The sequence below is a fragment of the Clinocottus analis genome, unplaced genomic scaffold (assembly GCF_023055335.1).
Source record: "Clinocottus analis isolate CAN_PGR_092001 unplaced genomic scaffold, fCliAna1.0.p SCAF_10, whole genome shotgun sequence".
In the NCBI taxonomy this organism is placed as follows: Eukaryota; Metazoa; Chordata; class Actinopteri; order Perciformes; family Cottidae; genus Clinocottus; species Clinocottus analis.
This window is the reverse complement of record NW_027175821.1, coordinates 14701250-14719700: the sequence shown is the minus strand read 5'-3', so window position 1 is coordinate 14719700 and position 18451 is coordinate 14701250. Positions and strand designations below refer to the sequence as shown.

The window sequence follows — 18451 nt, the reverse complement described above, 5'->3', positions numbered from 1 at the left end:
AAGAAGCATATGCTCCCTGCAACAATGAAGCCAATACAACATATCATTTGAGCTGTAAAGCGACCACTTTGCCAATCTTCAGTTCTCTCTCTCTTTTTATTTTTGTGTTACGTGTCTCCCTTGAGAAGTCCCTTAACAAAACCCACATGCAACTAAACTGGGTGGCAGATTAGTTTAGTTTTCTTTTTAATCCGACATTCAAGGCAAAAGAGCCAGAAGTGTTGCAGCAGCACGAGACACAACAATCTCTTTCTCTCTCACACACATAGACACAGATCTCCAAACCCTCAGCCACCACCCTATCGGACTATGAGATGAACTTTATTTACTACACCCCTCATTCCCATTTCTCATTCTCAGTTCCTCTAATCCCACTGTTCACCATGACAATATTTTTTTTAAAATCCTTTACTATGCTTCCTCCCCCCTCACACTCTTCCCCAACGCTCAATCTCATCTCCTCTTTCCTTGCGGAACCATTTCTCTCCATCTCCCGGCCTTGTCCTCCACTTTACTAATCTCCAGGCAGCCTCCAGCTAAATGAATCACCCTCTCAATTTCTTGTTCAGTTCTCTCCATCCCAGTGTGCTCCATTCCCATCGGCACCCTCTATCGCTCCACCCCACCACTCCACAGCTCCATCAGATTCGGCCTGTCTTTTACACCTGCCCTCCTCGATCCCTTCCTCTCCTCTCTCGTTCCCTCCTCCCTACGTGGCGAGCAGACGAGCCAGTAGGAGAGCATGTCATTTCTGAGAGGAGGTGCTGTCAGTCGACTGCTCTCCAGGCTAAGAGCTGCTCTCCTCGCCCCTGGGTTCACGGAGTCACGGCTCTGTTCCGCTCCAGGATTATGCAGATCTTAATTCCCTTTCGTTCCCACCTGAGGTTGGCAGGGCATGAAATAAGGAAAGTGTTCATTGCAAATAAAAGTTTTTGCCACCAAGAAGGATAGAGAGGGGGAGGAAGGAAGCAAGGAAGGACGGAAGGGTGGATGTAATGAGGAAGGAAGAGAGAGGAGGACGCTTGGTTGCTGGTGGATGATATGAGGGAGGAGAGAGAGAGAGAGACATGAGTGTTAACGTTACCCTTCTCACTCAAAAGCCCGAAACCAGTCCTGGTCGCAAACTACCGGCGGGAATTCCACAGGTAGTTTGCGACCAGGACAGATTTTCGCTTCTCACTACAAGGTGCGATATCTGATGCCGTGATTTAATGACAAAGTGTTGGCGTGCCGACTTAGTTTTACGCGTGCATGTCCTGTAAGTTAAAATGATGAAGTGAGACGATACTGTGACTTTATTTTCTTTTTTGAGTTGGTGACGAGACATCTCAGTTTTCCCGACGCGTGAAATTCTCTGTCATTTTATGAAATCTTGCCCATCTCTTCTCGCATCTCGCATACAGCCGACCGCTTTATAACAGGTGTTGTTTTTAACTACATTTTCTGAAATGGCAGCGACACCTGATACATTGATAGTTAGTTGAAGGGAGCTTCAACCCGTCTCGTCTCAACAACAACAAAAAAAACAAACATCGAGTCGGCCAATTACCTAGAGAGCTGCAAATCAAGTCAAAAGTCTCTGAAATGACAGATGACGGGAACAGCAAGTATATGCGTCGCCTCTGAAGGTGGAAAAGTTGATGTCGAGCAGAAAACAAGACGGAAACAGAACACTGGTACAAGCATGAGAATAATACAATGTTAGTGCGCCTCACCTGATAAAGCCTCCTTGGAAAAAGCAGAAAGACAAGACATACAGACTCCGAATGACCTGTGGGAGCATCCTCTGCTTTGAAATATCTCCTCAGTCTCGTTGAATAACTTGCAGGAAATTAATTTCGGAAATAAGCAAATCCACTGAGCAGCTTGTGAGACTCGGCTGGAGGAGGAAGTCTCTCTCTCTCTCTCTCTCTCTCTCTCTCTCTCTCTCTCTCTCTCTCTCTCTCTCTCTCTCTCTCCGTCTCTCTCTCTCTCTCTGATCTAAGCAGCTTGTCTTTGGGGAAACTTCTCCCCCTCCCCATCAAGTCCAGAGGGCTGCACACATCCACACAGCGGGCTCTCGCCTCAGGCTGCTGGACAGCACTGGTCAGTCCGTCAGTGTGAGGAAGGGGGTGTCGGGTGACTTTTGTGACCGTGGTTTCGCCAGCTTGTTTTGATTTTCTCGTGTAAAAAAGGGTGTGAAGATTTAAAGCAACGATATAGCTTCTGCTCTGACGGCTGCCTCGTGTGTAATTGAGCTTAATTGGTGCATGGGAGTGATGGCTGAGGTGATGATGATGATGCAGTGATGAATACATTCTGGTGAGCAATCTGGAGTGAAACACGTAAGAAGCTCAAAATGGTTCTGGGGAGTTTTCAACTCTTTTAGTTGATTGAGTCAGTATTTCTAGATCATTTTTTAAGGTGAGTTTCAGGGGGTTATTGAGTCTTTTTCTTTCTTTCAGTAAGTGTGCCTTTTAGGCCACTAGAGGACAGCGTGTTGACTCGTTCTTAATTGAATTAAAAAATGCTAATTAATATTTTAAATAAAACCTGGGTCAAATAACAATGTTTTACGTAAGAGCAGTCGCGTGTATTGTAGTGCCAAACCCACAGAGAATCATCCCCCAACTTTGCTCTGCAGACAGACGCAGACACACAGTTATCACCCAGCTGGTGGACAAAGTGCAGCATTTAGCAGCCGAAGAGCCCAAATTAGAGTTTATTAGGTTTACAGTCATTAGGTGGACAGAAACACGAGTTTAAATGAACGCTAATGTGTCAGTTATCTGCTCCATGTGCAAATGGACAAATAGCTGCCAGATTTTTAACACTAATGTCATATCTGTGTTTTCAGCTTGTTGCACTGCCTCCGAGTACATTTTTATGTATCAGTCCAATATGATGGTACACAGTTTTAGATTTGATCATAATTTGTCACGATTCATTTGAGATATACAGGGATACCTGCAGAATGTCTACTATCACTCTTGTGGGAATGGGTTGTATCTTCATCATCAGAAAATAATTCTTTGTGGTGATCAGATAGGATCTATAGGTGTCTTTCAGATGTGCAGTATCTCAGGTCGTAGTTCAATGTACCCGTACTGACTATCAGACATTAGAGGTCAGTTTGACACATTACTCACAGGGTCCGACCATCAAATTGCTTCGGTTGCAGTCATTCGTCTTTGCGATTGGATAACACCCAGCCCATCTAGTGTTTCCCAAGCAGGCAGAGGTATCTCTTTTATGTGGATAACACAGCAGATTAACCTTTGCTTCATCAATTACTCAATCTCCTTGTTCATTCTTCACTGAAGCATGGGTATATACAAGATGCATTGGATTTTTCCTTACTTATGATGTACAGAAAATCAAATGCCTCTTTGCCTTTTCACTCTGATTATTAATTTACACATTTTTTTTTTTATACTGAATCAATTAAATGCTGATTTTGTGTTTGGCTCTGCTATGCAAGCTGGTAGGCAGATTTCACTCCAATGTGAAGTCAAAACTTAGTGTATCAGATCAAAAGATCCCCTGTCAAAGGATTGTTTACTTATATAAACACTCTTTTATCTTTTATGAATAAACGTGTCTATCATCCCTGGGTCGTAAGCAATTATAACAACAGAATTACACCTGTGGGTGCGACATCACCCGCTGCACACTATAATATGCTGTGATGTACACATCCCCCCAATTTTTACTGACAATCACATCAAAGTAAAAGAACAGAGCACAATATATTGAGTTCAACTATTTTCATGTCAGCACCTTGAAAGATATGGGAACAAACTAAGTTTCTCAAGGTTCATGGGAGACAAAAACACTATCACAGGCACAAGCGACAAAAGAGTGCCCAGATAGAGAAGCTGCTTTTTGCCAATAAGCTAAAGGTCGAGACTGAACAGCGGCTTAAAAGGGAGCAGACGAAAGAGCTCTGAGAACTACTTGGGGATCCCAGGAGAGCAGCAGAAGCCTCTCGGATGGATGACTCCACTTCCTCGCCCCGTTCCTGGGGACAAACCATCACGTTTGTCATGAATAGTATTGACTATACGCAAGGCACCCCCTGTTAGTAAATCCTGCCTTGACCCAGGGAAAAGTACAGGAGGAAGAAAAGCATTACAATGTCAAGTCCCTAAACACCCTCCACTTGAGACCGTACTACAGTCGAGAGGAAGCGGGCCACGAAGCCTGCCAGATATCCACTTCTGTCTAGAGACCAAGTGAGCACACGTGCAGCTGCTCAAGGGCCGTAATGAAGCTTCAGGGTTTGGAGTGTCGGGTGCCGTGTCCGGCCCTGCACCTGACTGCGTCTGACTAAAAGACACCAGGTGTGGCCCTCCTGCATCTCGTAGATCTAACTATTCCTATAGAAATGTTTCACAAATATCTAGTTTCATTTTTGAAAACTGTAATTTCCTTAAAGGTGCCCAGGCGCTGTAGTTGTTTGGTAAAAGTTACTCAAACAGGAGTAAATGGGGCATGTGTTGGATATTTCTTTAGCTGCGGATTAAGACACATTTGTATTTACTGCAGCAGGATGTGGGGTTGACTCAAAATGAACTACAGGGCCCACGTTTCAGGTTATAAAGAAACGTGTCAGTCAGTATAACCAGGTTTTTGTTTGTTGCAACTTGAAAATAAAAACACTCTGCAAAAAAAAAAAATGCTGATAAGTCACGAATGCTAACAATATCAACTCTTCAATCTTTCCTTTCACTCCCTCACCTCTCAAACTGCCCTGATCTCAGCTTTGTTTTTCAAGGGGTTGCTTGGCTTGGCTTGAAAGGTCAGATTCCAGCTCTGGCGAGCACTCTGGCCCTTTTCCCCGATCACCCATGCAACCCAATGGAAAGTGGTCTTTGACTAACCTACCTGAATATAACCATAAGCCATGGTCCTGTTTTATTCATGGTCACATACCAAACTTGATCTTTGAACGCAGTCACCTAAGGTGAATGTGTTAGAAATTGGCCCTAATATTTACCCACATTGCTTCGTAGGCTCTTTCTTTTCTTGTCTGAGAGCCTGAGACCATGACTTAGACGAGAAACATACCCATAGAGGGGACATTTACAACATTTATCTGTAAGTCTCTAACTATTAGCTATTCATTATCTTCTCATCATGTCCAGCATTCTTGCGTTTGCTGTGAAAGTGTTTTTCCTAAAGTCTACCACAGAGGGGTTTCACCAAACCTCTCAACCTGCCCTGATCTCAGCTTCATATATTAACGGGTGGCTTGCTAATGACAGATCGGATTCCAGCTGTGCTGATCACGCTGGCCTTTGACCCCGATCACCCAGACGACCCAATGGAGCATACCAAACTTGACCTTTAAACGAAGTCGGTAAACATGTTTGCAATTGGTCCTTATATTTACCCACATTGCATCATAGGCGTGTTTCTTCACTTGTCTGTGGTCGAAAAAGAAAGATGATTTAGACTACAGATGTTTCCAACATTTCTGTGTAAACGACTATGGGCTATCTATTATGTTGTCATCATATCCAGCATTCTTGCATTTGCTGTGAAAGTGGTTTTCAGCTGCCTAAGTTGTATCTCAGAGGTTTTCCACCCCCTTAGTCTCTGAGAAATGGTTGCTCAGCCTTGCACAAAATCGCAATCTCCAAACCCCCTCCTTCCTCCACCACCACCACCTCTGAGGGATTGACCTGTGGCTAGAGGAGCCTGTTCGTGGCCTAACCTCTTCCTTATCCTCAGTTGGAGAGTAAATAACATTCTGCATGGCTGTTGGTCTGGGTGAATACAAAAGGCTTTGCGCAGCAGCCCATGCTGTTTATGGCCGGAAGATGTGATTATCCTCAAATTGTTTAGCGAAACTTACATAGAGACAAGGTCAAGGTGCCATTCCCTCTGGTTGTATCCCAGAGGTCTGGATTTGATAGGACTTTGGTAACACCTGTCCTCTTCCATCAATGTGCAAGGATGTATGTACATATCTATACATGTCTATTTATTTATATTATTAAGTGTGGTCATTGGCAAGGTGGCAGATGTGCCGTCTTTTTATATTCACAAGGAAATAAAGAATATAGTCAATAGACTTAATAATAGCAGAGACAGTCAATCAAACGATCAGTGACATAGCTCATCTATTCATCTCACAACGACGTCATAATAGTCCCCAGATGTAAGATGATGCTCACGTTGTTTTTAATCTCTTCTCCATAACTTTGTATTCATGGTTTTTGAGCGCCTCTGTTAATAAATCAGGACTTGTCCTTTTAGCAAAGCATTTTAATTTAGTGTTTTGCTTGTGTAGTTTTATAAAGTGTCCTTGTATTATGTGAAAGGTGCTTTAAATTTACATTTATATTTGAACAATAATGGTGCTTTAGAAATGCACTGTATGATTTGAATTTTTCCATTCTGAGGTCTAAAATTGAGAACTGTAGTGAATTAATATGTCAAACCAGGCAGTGTTTTGAACTGTAAAGGAAAAAAAAATAATACTTATAAAGTATTCTGAAAGTTTGAAGAATACACCTATTCAACTACTTTCCACCATTCAATGATAAACATACTTAGTCATATCTAAACTCCTCATACATAAATATGGGACTCAACCCATTTCACTCTAATCCCCGTGGCCTTTGCTGTTTGCTTAGTCATGTGTTCAGCCCCCAAATAAACATTATGAACTTTATTTAAGAGAAAAGTGATTGTAAATATTTGTATTTTCAAATAATTTCATGAGATGTAGGAGGCGCAACGGGATGAATTATCCCTGTGGACATACATGTGTAAATATAACACTCCCAAGGTCTTCACAGATGCATAAAGTGAAGAAATGATCCAGACAGACATGACCATCAGTCTGCATGCATACAGCCTCCATTCAATTTATACAGCCAGCCAAAGTAGACAGCCAATCCAAAAGGAAGCTGATAGGCTTTGACAGACAGAAATGGTCGCCACGAAGGAAATGACAAGCAATACAGAGTCAGTCAGCCAAATTATTGGAAGATTACAAATCCAAAATAAGTTTAACACAATATGGGCTCTACATGTTATTCATATTAGTGGTAGTCAAAGACTCTTTTGTGATTTATGAGCACGTAGTTCACTGCAGCACCCTCCATTCAGAGGCAACCTCCTCCATTCAGAGGCAACCTCCTTCAAATAACTTATGATAGGAGAGAAATAGCATTTAAAGAAATGTTCACCTTATTTGAGATTCTAGGGTTGTTTTTGCTTTGGGGGATTCAAGTCTTTCAAATTTGTGAACTAGACTCAAGTCAACCTGAAAAACAGCATTTGGATTTGGGTATGTTGGTAAGAATGCAGCCACATCCTCATGCTGATTTAAAGATTTAACTCTTTTTATTACAGTGCAGACATATTTCCTCACATTCTCCCGTCCATTAAAACTCAACCTGTGGAGACCCAGTGCTCCACATTGTATAATGAATGTTTCGGTAATATAAAAATGCTTGCCCATTAATGGAATATTTTTCATATTTTGGGAAATATGCTTGAATATACATAATTGGCTTTCTCGCCGAGAGTAAATGACACAATCAATGAATATGATGCCGGAGCCAGGAGATGAATAGCTTATTTGTTTTTACATTTGGATCACATTAGGCTCGCTGTTTCTCCTCCACCAATCTTTGTGCTAGCTAAGCTAATGGCTAATTGACAGATTTTAAAGAGAAAACAGAGGTCAATATCATTGTCATGACCCACATTGTCTGCTTTAATGCGTTGATGTGAAGGCTGCCACCTGGTTTAACTTTGGCCTTACCGACTTACCCAAGTTCCACTGTGTAGTCCTTCACATAACATGACACGAATGTCGTGTACTCTCTGTTGGAAAGCTATGTTTAGCAGTCTCACCATGTCCGTGAATTGCTTACATGAAACTGGGGATTGAATAATATCCATAGATATGAGTGTAAGACGCCACACAGCACAAACAGACTTGAATCATGACTAATTGTTGCAGTGTAATTGCCCTCATTGACTCTGTCTCAAGCTTCCATTGATGCACTTTTTTAATTCATAATTATATGTCAAAGTGCTGCATTGGCTCTGCAAAAGATGCATTAACCCAGATAGAATAGAAATAGCATATCCAGTAGTATGTCCTGTCGGTTCCTTGCTCTTTTTGTCTGACCTGCTATATGCCCGTCTATGACCCCTGTCAGGAGAGCACGACGTTTCCTGATATTGCCAAACAACTGGCCAGAGATACACAGAGGCTGGTCAGAAGCTCGACTGGGGGCCCGTTATGTTTAACTGTAGCATAAATAGCTCCACAGACTAAAATGGAAATAAAGGTCAAATTTAGATGATAGACATGTATATGGAGGCACGGGTTAGGCAGGCCACTGAGGGAAAGGTCACAACTGAATGCTTTGGAGGCCTAACACATTACTGTCCTCTATGGTCTAGAAGTCATTGAACAAGCAATGATTTGTTTGATCTTTTCCGTATGTGTCTTAAACATAGTCCGCTGTTTTGATTTGAACAGTTTCCTCAGACAAAATAGCAAAGCAAGTGCTGGTGGCTCATCCCTACAAGTGGACACATGTTGGTGCTTTGGTCTAGTAAAGTGAACACTTTGCTCAAGTCCAGATAAGAGCTTCAAACCAAAACAGCAAGAGGCCAATCCTGCACCTTTTTACACTCACAACATTATTTACAGCTCCAGGAGGAGACTGCCTCTGATAACACTCCTTCTTTTACCAGCCAATAACAAACCAGACAATGGAAAACCTGTTGCACATGCATTTGCATTCCTTCCACCTGCAGCACCAAACAGTCAGATATAGCCTCCCAACTGCTGAATAAGATAACACACACACACGTGTGATTTATAGCGCAAATGTGATCCAACCACAATGTTGTGATCTTTAGGGAACAACATATTGTTTCATTTGAAGTACTCCATGTTTGAAAGGTTTGTTTAAGTCGACAACATTTAACAATCCCACATTTTGAGTTATGATCGGTGGGCAAACAGAAAAAGTGCTAATTGTATATTGCCAACTTATATGATTTATTACCATGTGAATGTAACCCACATTTACGTGGTTGAACAAATCACAGATTCTGCTTTTTAAATTGAACACAGACATGTAAATGACATTCGAGACAACCAAGAATAAACAGCACGCTCGTGTCCTTGAGTACTAGATGTCTATTCTCATGTTCATTACACACGCGACGCACCAACCATTCTCTATAGATGACTTGTAATGATTTGTTCACCAAGCAGATGCTTTGAGTCATGTTCCAACTCTGATACAGTGGGTCTTAATTGCAGCGTCTCTCATGACACACAAGCCGCTGTATCAAAGAGTTGTAACCATGAAATACAACTCTCTCAGTGTTGACTTGAATGTGCAGCTGTCTGTGTGCAGCTTTATGGGGCATCCCGCCGCAGCAGTAAACAAGGTGCTCTGCCGTGTCTCTGTTCTTCTTTCAACTTACTGAGGCAAAATGTACTTAATTGGCTGCGAAACTATTTCTGGGGGAAATATTTTGATTTTTTTTTTTTTGGTTTGATATGAAAAGCTCATAAAATAAGTTTTTTTTGGAAGATTGCAGTTTTTAATAGCGTCTGTGTGACTCATTTCTCTTGTGGTGGATTTTGAGGGAGCATTCAACTGCTGTCCTATTTTCCACGTAATGTCTGTGACACTTGCGGGCCTAGAAACAGTGAGAGGCAACAACACTGTGCCCTGTGGCTTCTTTTATGTTGCTGTTGAGAGAATGTGATGGAACTGAATGCAAAGCAATGTGGTGATGCATTACATTGCATTAGTTTGCGGAAGCAGGAAGAAATTCAGAAATGTGCCTCACGGTTGTATCAACATCTTCTGTGTATATTGAGAGTTGTATTGAACTTCTGTCCTTGCATTTTTTATTTATTTAATGGTTTTATAATTAATCATTGATGCCCTAAAGTTCTCTGAACTATGATTCATAATTGCATGAAGCAGTCAAAGTAAAGAGCACATCCATTTTTTATCCGCTACCTTTCTGTAAAAATCACCTGTGCTGCACAGTATACAATTTGAACCAGTAAAAATGTCCATTTAAACAGAAATAATTCACGAGGTGCCCTTGTATCAAATGGTTAAAGTGTGAACCACAACATTCACTGTTGACTCCCAACAGGGAGGAGAAAGAGAGTAAACAATAAATACAAAATACCACAAGATAATCTGGTGCGATAACGATTCCCAAATGGCACAGTGGTTCCATGGCGAAAAGTTGTACTTTACAAACGGGAAATGCACTGTATCTCTGATAATCTTATTCTCATAATTCCATATTAAGTTGCATGTAAAAGATTAGCTTGGCTTTTCAACAACTGAGCCTTACTGCTTGGTCCATCACACTCTAATAATAGCCAGTTTGAGTCCACATTTTAAATGGCATCCCAAAGGGTTTAGTGGCATCACCGGCCGAATACAACTCTGCTCACGCATCCTGCTCCAAGACCGTGGTAACATGAGGGGCCGAGTGCAAACCAGGGTAACCCAGCGGCATCGCTCAGGATCTTAGCCTTCCCTACCCCAGATGCAATGACATTCAGTCAGTGGCTGGCTATACCACTATTTTGCCCTCTGCGTCTCGAGTCACTGCACTTTCACAAGCACGTCTGAGAACTACGGTGGCCTTCACGTCGCGTAAAAAAAACATCCAAGGCCCTCTTTTGAGCCAGTATTTGGTTTGTCCGTTCTGAGCTACTGTAGAAACATGGCAGTGCAACTGCAACTCGTCTTCTCTCTGATGAGAAAAAAATACTTTAAGGTCAGGGGAACATTCATAGTGACAAGGAACCAACATTATCTGTCAGTAAGAAACAGGGAACTGAACAGTGGTCTCCCATGTTAAAGTCCACCATCTTTTTGATCCATTGGACCTCTCTGATCTCCTCCCTGAGCAAACTCTGGCGCTATAAGCTGTAAATGACACTTTCCTCCCGAGGGACAATTGTCATAATTCGTATGGCTGCAGGAGGCTTTGTCACATGTAATGTTATTGAGCATTTCATCAAGGTTGAGTCTCAAAATGTCCATTGACATATTTATATATATAATCCATGCATATGTTGGAATATATCAAGAGAATAATCTGGCACAAACAGTGATTGAGCAGCGGGCTGTGATGTCTGAACATGAATAATGCTCCTACTTTACTCGGCCATATAAACAGCACAGCTACAGTAAGCGCCATCTGACATTTGAGTAAATGCACCAGACATTGGTTTAGTTCCTGATACTGAATGTCTCACACTGCAATACAAAGATGTATCGGAGCTACTTAGAGGGAGATACGTATCTTTCTTTTATAGGAACCGCAGCACAACAGACCAAAAGGTGCATTTGAAATGAATAATGTCTGTAAATTATTAATTTGAATCCACAATGAATAGGCTCCTCTTATGTTCCGCCACAGTTGAAAGTGTGTTCGAGTGCGTAGCTCCTGAAAACAGGTGGATAATTGATCAGTGACTCTAGGCTGCAATACCAATTAGGCGCAACACTAGTCAGGGTGAAAGTGAGCAGATTAACACACAGTTGACTCGCCCCTCTGTGGTCTGGAGCCTTGAATCTTAACAGGTTAATTTATCTGCTCTCAATTGTTATTGATGCAATGGGATCTGGAGATGTTTCTCAGAGTTAATGGGTCTAAGAGGGATTTGAGTTGCGTTACGTAAAATAAACAGCCAGAAGTTCTTCTCAGCTGCCAGGGGTGTCCAGAGTCCATCAAGAAAAGTCTCTTACATAAGGTGTGATGAAACCAGGAGCAACCACACCTTATCTTTTTCATTATGAAAACGGTCGACATTGTATTTTTCTACTTAAGCAGGTAACAGAACTGAGAGGTTTCCAGTAAAATAATTTGCTTTGCGCATTATATATCAACTGCTCAAGAGTAAGGCAGACTTTCAGGGGAAAAGACTGTTAACTAATGCTACTCATTTCAGAATAGTCAGCTAAAGGGGGATAACCAATAAGTGTGCCTGCAACAAAAAAAACCAAAGTGCAGTAAACGGGGAGAGGATGATTCATGGTGCAGTATCAGGAAAGTGCTTACGTGAGGTGGCACGGGATGAACCAGACCAAGACTGAAGGTTAGATATATTGAAAAGGAGTTTTATAGCATTCAAATAATTCATTGTGTTTTATTTGGTCGTCTGTGGGGTCACTGCCAATACACTACTGCAGAAGACAATTCAAAAGTTTCCTTTTTGTACTTTCTCCACCAAAACAAAGAAGATGTTCTGGTTCTCACTGGATGTATACTGAGGTCAAACAACCAAACCCTCCAGATGTTTACTACATTTATTATATTATTTACTGACATTACCAATCATTCATTTATCTTATACCATTATCTTTCCCAAAGCAGAAGGACGTTTACAGCTTAAAAGATAAAAATCTTTTTTTTTTTTAAAACAACTTAGTGTATTCTATTCAGTACCTTGGGTGAAGATAAAGATCTCTCAAACGCAATAGCAAATAGTTCATTTTGATATATTGCTTTGCATGAAGTACAACAACCAACAGCTGCAATGGGTTTATTCATATAAAAATAAAAAATGAGCAGTTACGGGCATTAGGCACAAAGCATGTATACACTAAATTGTGTATGGATGTAGGAGACTACTGGAGAAAAGGTTCAGAGGTGAGATCAAGTTAACCCTTTTAAATGTGAACTGTACAAACTAAAGTAATTTAAGTTAAGGAAAAGATGATCATTTCTTTCTCTAAAAAAGCACAACACCACACCTGTTGAAAACATGTCTTGAATGTTCTGACAGTTTTGGGGGGCCTGCCCTTCATCTGTTGTGTAACAGTGTTCTCACACTGGCATCAAAATAAGCCCACAGCTGGAAAACAACAGGAGATTCAAAAACACTGTAAACAACACAAGTTTGAGGTATTTTATAGTCATGGCCTCCTGGTATTTTAAACCCCCTCCAAAAAAGCAAACCTGGATAAAAACTCACAATAACAGCTCAGACGGGCACTTGCTGCAGCACACTCCAAAAAAAAAAAAAAAAAGAGTTACAGGAGAGTACATGCTCTCACCAGGAAGTATACCTTCTCAGGTGTACAATAGCAAGCATATAATGGGTCTCCTGAGAGTAGTAGTTTCTGGTACTATTCAAATTTGTACTATTTCCGCCTGACCTTAAGTAGTATTCTTCCAGCATGCAATAAGCAACCTGGTCTAATTGTATGGGAATGTAGTTTTTGAGGGTTTCACATGGTAGAGTGGTAGGCAATTATTGCAGATAACCATTTTAGCACAGCATTATGCTTTGAAAAAAAGAAAAAATCAATTCCAAAAGGTTTGAACATATTTCAAGTGTAAATGTTCTATCTCCATTGGGTAAGTCACAGTCACTTAATCACAGTAAGCCTGCCCTAGAGCATACTTAGCTTTACGGTCTAATTGAGTCAAAATCATCATTTACTAAATGAACATCATGCTGTATTGAAGAAGACTTAAAAAGTAGCCATAAGATCATACAATCATGTTTACAATTTTTACTGAAGTAATACATTAAATGAGGAGTTTCTAATTTTCTCATAGACGTCCATACAGGAGCCGCCCCCTGCTGGTCAGGAGAGAGAATGCAACGTTTAAGAAATTTCCGCATCGGCTTCACTCGGCAGACCTGGAGGTTACCGCCAGTCAGTAGAGGAGGCAGGGATGTGTCGGGCAGGATGATCATGCCGACCTGGTGAAAATGAAAAAAGTAAAAAAGATCAATTATGGCAGTTTATTATGTCCATCTGTAATACATTTTGTTTGAAGGTACATTTTGGTTCAATAGGTGACTTTACCGCGCTACAGATAGCTAGTTTGATATTGCACAATTGCTGCGGCAGTAAAGGTGTCCTGCATGTGAGAGTGGGAAGAAACAACTTTTATATTTATCCAACTGCTTCTGCTGGCATTTCCTACGTCTTTTTTTGACACATGATGTGAATGTCCCATAATGAGAAAAGAGTGCGAGCAGCAGCTAATATTTACTGACAAATTACAGTGCTACTCTGCCCTTGTAATCTACAAAGTGGTCAAGGGGGGTAGATAATAAAATCATGTCAGTTATCAAGTGCACCCCACTGTTATACCGCCTCAGCGTCCCGCTGGTAACCCAGAGACAATCCCGTCAAATGAAAGTACAAACGTCTGTTGCCACAATGTAAGAAACTGGTGTGGTCTGAGGGTGTGTGTGTGTGTGTGTGTGTGTGTGTGTGTGTGTGTGTGCGTGTGAGTGTGATTTTCTTTCCTCATCGGTTGCAACCCTTGCGCTGGTTATGAATATTTGAGAGCTTCATACCAGCAGCCGGGAGCAAAAAGAGAGCGGGTGAGAGAGAGAATCAGAAAGTTACAGTTTTGGACAATAGAAGGGGGATAAAAAGTGAGGAGTGTGAGAAAGTGAGAGATTGTGGGCTGATACCATATTCTCACCACAACAGTGGGCAGCAGCAGACAGAGATAATACGGTCTCTAAGTGGTGCAATAGTCCAGCCAAATATAGAGGTTCACATAGTGGCATACGGCTGACCAATTGTTTTGATTGTGTTTGGCAAATGTTTTTTTTTTTTATTATTCTTGGAAATTCAATTTCAATACAGGGGCCTTAATAAAGTGCATTTATAAGAGTGGATTTCTATAGGTTCAAGATCCCCTTGGCATGCTGTTGCATAGAACCTGTAAACCATGTTTCTTCACATCTGATCATGTTTGATGATGTTTTGCGCTCTCAAACCAAAACCACCCAGCTCTATAACTCTAGTCACACTCCAGTGCAATATAGCGACACATAAGAAAATAAAGGAAGAAATCCACAACATGTTTTGTCTTTGTGAGTATTTCATTGGAGAGTTGACATTAGAATAATGACGGGAAACAAGGAGAGAGATAGTTGGGAATAGAATCTGTCTGTCGAATAAAGGACAACAAGATAAACTCTGGGCTACACAATGAGGGGGACGGTCGCCTCTGGAGTCAGTTGGTGGACCGACTTGAACTCACTTGGTTGAGGTTTGGCACCAGAAAGCAAAGCTAAACAACTCCAAATAGCCATTACATTTCTGTCAATGAAAACAATATGGCGCAGGACTGTGTGGTACAGTGTCAAAGTATATCATGTGTTCATCGCAGATACAAACGTAAGCGTAATAAATAGAAGAAAGGCCCATGAGAAGCAAAGGGATTTGCTTCATTTTACACCCAATGAGGCCAAAGAGGTTTGAAGATGTTGGCATCCTTAGAGCCCAACACACACACACACACACACACACACACACACAAACACTCACACACACACACACACACACACACATACACATAAAATAAAACACATCAGTGTCTCTGTTCCTCTCAATAGGGTAGATTGTCCTGCTGCGTCCGATGTGAGGTCCCAGGACAGGGAAGTTGTATGTGTACAGATTGTAAAGCCCTCTGAGGCAAATATGTGATTTTGGGCTATACAAAATTAACTGAATTGAATTGTCATCTAAATGGAAGTCACTTTCCGCCAATTCCATCACCTCCGTCTTTGCTCGGCAGCAGTGTTTGACTGCGACGACTCTGGAATAATGCAAGTCGTCGCATCTCTCTCTTCTCCTCACATGAGACTCGAGATCTGGAGCGTTAGGGATGATAATTGGTTTGATTCGAGGTTTACTCTGCGAGAGGCAAAGGTTTTCCTGTAGCGCCACCCGCATCTCTCTCTCGCAACTCCGTCTTCATACATCACTGATTCAAATTTGAATAATTGTGTCTATTGGTTTCCACAGACAAAAATAAGATGCTTACTCTTCTGAATTGATTGCTTTTAATCACCAAGTCGTACATAAACATTTAGGTCACCCTTCTTTGGTCGGGATGGCTTGTGTGCCTTGCAGCTAGTGTCTCTATTGAAGGATACACCACCCACTCAGGAGGGACCAAAAAAAAAACCGTTGAATTTTTCCTTCTTTTTTTGTGTGTTGTTTGCTTACTCTTGTTCTTTTTCCTTCTGACATAAAGCCTTTGTTAATGAAACGCCCACACTCCTGGCTTCCTGTATGTTTTGTTATTTTGTTTGCATCCTCATGCTGGTAATTATCATCCCCTTGCTTTCAAAAGTCTGACATATGGGTTCCATGCCTCAGAGAGGACCCTTGCTTTTTTGTACATGTCTCATAAATGACAGCCAGCCTCTGGGACTTTTCAAATTTGCAAAACAATTCCAACTTTCAAGTTGCAAGAAGTTGAATCTTCAAATCTTTGTCTCTGCTTATGACGAGGACTGTGAGCTGATTTGGTGTAAAAATACCCTACTATTTTTAATTTCTCGTTTATTTTTACATCTATGAACTTGTACGTCAGCTTCAATTTAATGGCTCACAAAAACTCTTCTGCACCTGGATGCGATTTTCCGGCAGGCTTTTTGCCGGTTTGAGCTTGACTGTCTTGAAGGCCTTCTTCAAACAGTGTCCTGCTGAGACACCTGGAGATCTGCTTTTCAGAGGAGCTGACATTCAGTTGCATCTCTCAGACTCATGGCTAGCTCCCGGGGAAGCTGCAGGAACAAAGGCCTGAACGTGGCATGGATCCTGGCAAAACCAGCCTTCTGCTGATTGGCTCTGCCCTCCCTGCTGAGATCCCCTGATAAGGCCTTGGCTCTAACTGACAGGATCCGCTTTCTTACAAGGAAACTCTGGAACTCCCTCTTCTCTTCTTTATCTTTAAAGTCTCAATGCAGATAATTGTATTGCTGTCCTAAGATGGAGAGGAGGTAACTGGCAAACACTTCTATTCCTTTGACGCACACTCGTGATGATACTGAAGGTGCAGGTTTTTACAGATTCTAGCAGGTTTTAGTAGGTATCAGGGGAGCTGAAGGTTTTGACTGTAACATTGACTTTAAAATCTCTTCTTTCCCCCCATTCTGTTCTCACTCCCAACTCGTCAAAAACCTCCGCTTGACCCCTTTAGTGTCTGTATTCGACACGCCGAGCTTTCAACTAACTCCAATGTAAACCCAACGGCATCATTATTAGACGCACAGAGCAACTTAGGGAGTATAACGTGCAAGATAGTCCGATGGTATCCTTTGTCATGTGAGTTGTTAGTCACTCTGTAATCACGTGATTCAATGTCAGTGAAGTTTATGTGAACCGCAATCTTTTGCGAACCTGAACGAGGTAGTTTTGTTGGCTAAAGCTAACTTCCTGCTAAGATGGAAGTTTATTGTGGTAAGACTGCCTGTAGCGAGTGAATATATTGACACGACGTCCTTGACACGTCCAAAACTGACGCTCGAGGGGTATGTAGAGCATCATAGTTTGAAGCTTAGCGTACTTGGATAAGTCTCTTTTCTTCATAAGTTAGGAGTGAGAATGTGTTGTTTTAAGTAGCCTCAAGGTTGTTTTGTTTCAATTATTTATTGCAGCTGTGAAGTTTACAAAGAGGGAAAGCAATAATTTGTCAGACTTTTGTTATCATGGTTTAAGTAATTACTTATTTATGTTTTGTAGACCAAGCCATCCTCTTCCCTCTGTGGACTTTGTAGCTTTTTAACCCATCACGGCATTTCCTCCTCTGGACGGTCAAAAGTTATTGATCCTTTGAATCTTTTTGGGCTTTAAAACTATTGATTGGTGTTCATGTTATTTCTAACATAATTGTGCATGTTGGGACAGAATTGAATCCTCAAAGCATCAAAGAAAAGTATTTAAAACACAGCGCAGTGTATGCAGAAGATAGCATTATGATTGACAAGCAACCTGATGCTCTCTGAGGAAATGTCTTGACATGACATTTGACTCCGGTCTGGCCGTCTGCTCTGCCTTCTTTGATGGAGGGAGAGTCAGGAACATTAGGACGGTAATGCACACAAATACTTTACAGTCAATGCTCAGATGGAGATACTTAAACTCTGCGTGGCATTGTTTTGGATGCACACTGCATCTTTCTGCAGCCCCCGTAATGACTACAAACTGCAGCGTAAAATTAAATAAAACAGAAACAAAAAAAAACGAGATTCAATTGTGAGAAATAAATGGGGCTTTTTCTAGAAGACCACGCCAGCGTATCTAATCCCTTAATTAGACAGAATGTCCACATTAGTCGTTTTTTTCCCTTCTCATTGTGTGATGGCCATAAACTGTATATATGTAGGAAAAGAGAGAGAGAGCGGGAGAGGGTGGATGGGAATTATTAAAAAAATATAATATGGTTGCACTGGATTTGACGTTGAGCTGAGGTCTTAAAGAGAAACTACAAAATTATTGAAACCTCTGTTGTTTTCTTTCACTCTTGACCAGACAATGAGTTTATCGTCGGCGTGCTGCTACGACGTTACAATGAAACCAGCAGACACTTACGTAATGAAGGCAAATGATGAACCCAACGTTGTTCATCGCCTCGTAAAAGGGAGAAATTATACCATAAGTATGGTTAATGG

The 18451-nt window shown here is 41.4% G+C and overlaps 1 protein-coding gene across 2 annotated transcripts in view; it reads right to left on the bottom strand.

Moving 5' to 3' along the window:
- The window catches only part of glra4a (glycine receptor, alpha 4a), a 39015-nt gene extending 37144 nt beyond the window's left edge, over positions 1 to 1871 (bottom strand). For both annotated transcript variants that reach the window (XM_068581547.1, XM_068581557.1), the window contains exon 1: positions 1716 to 1871. In XM_068581547.1, the coding sequence (XP_068437648.1) occupies positions 1716 to 1783 (68 nt within the window). In that variant the 5' untranslated portion in view covers positions 1784 to 1871. The remainder of the gene's footprint in view (positions 1 to 1715) is intronic.
- Between the last annotated feature and the right edge of the window lie 16580 nt (positions 1872 to 18451).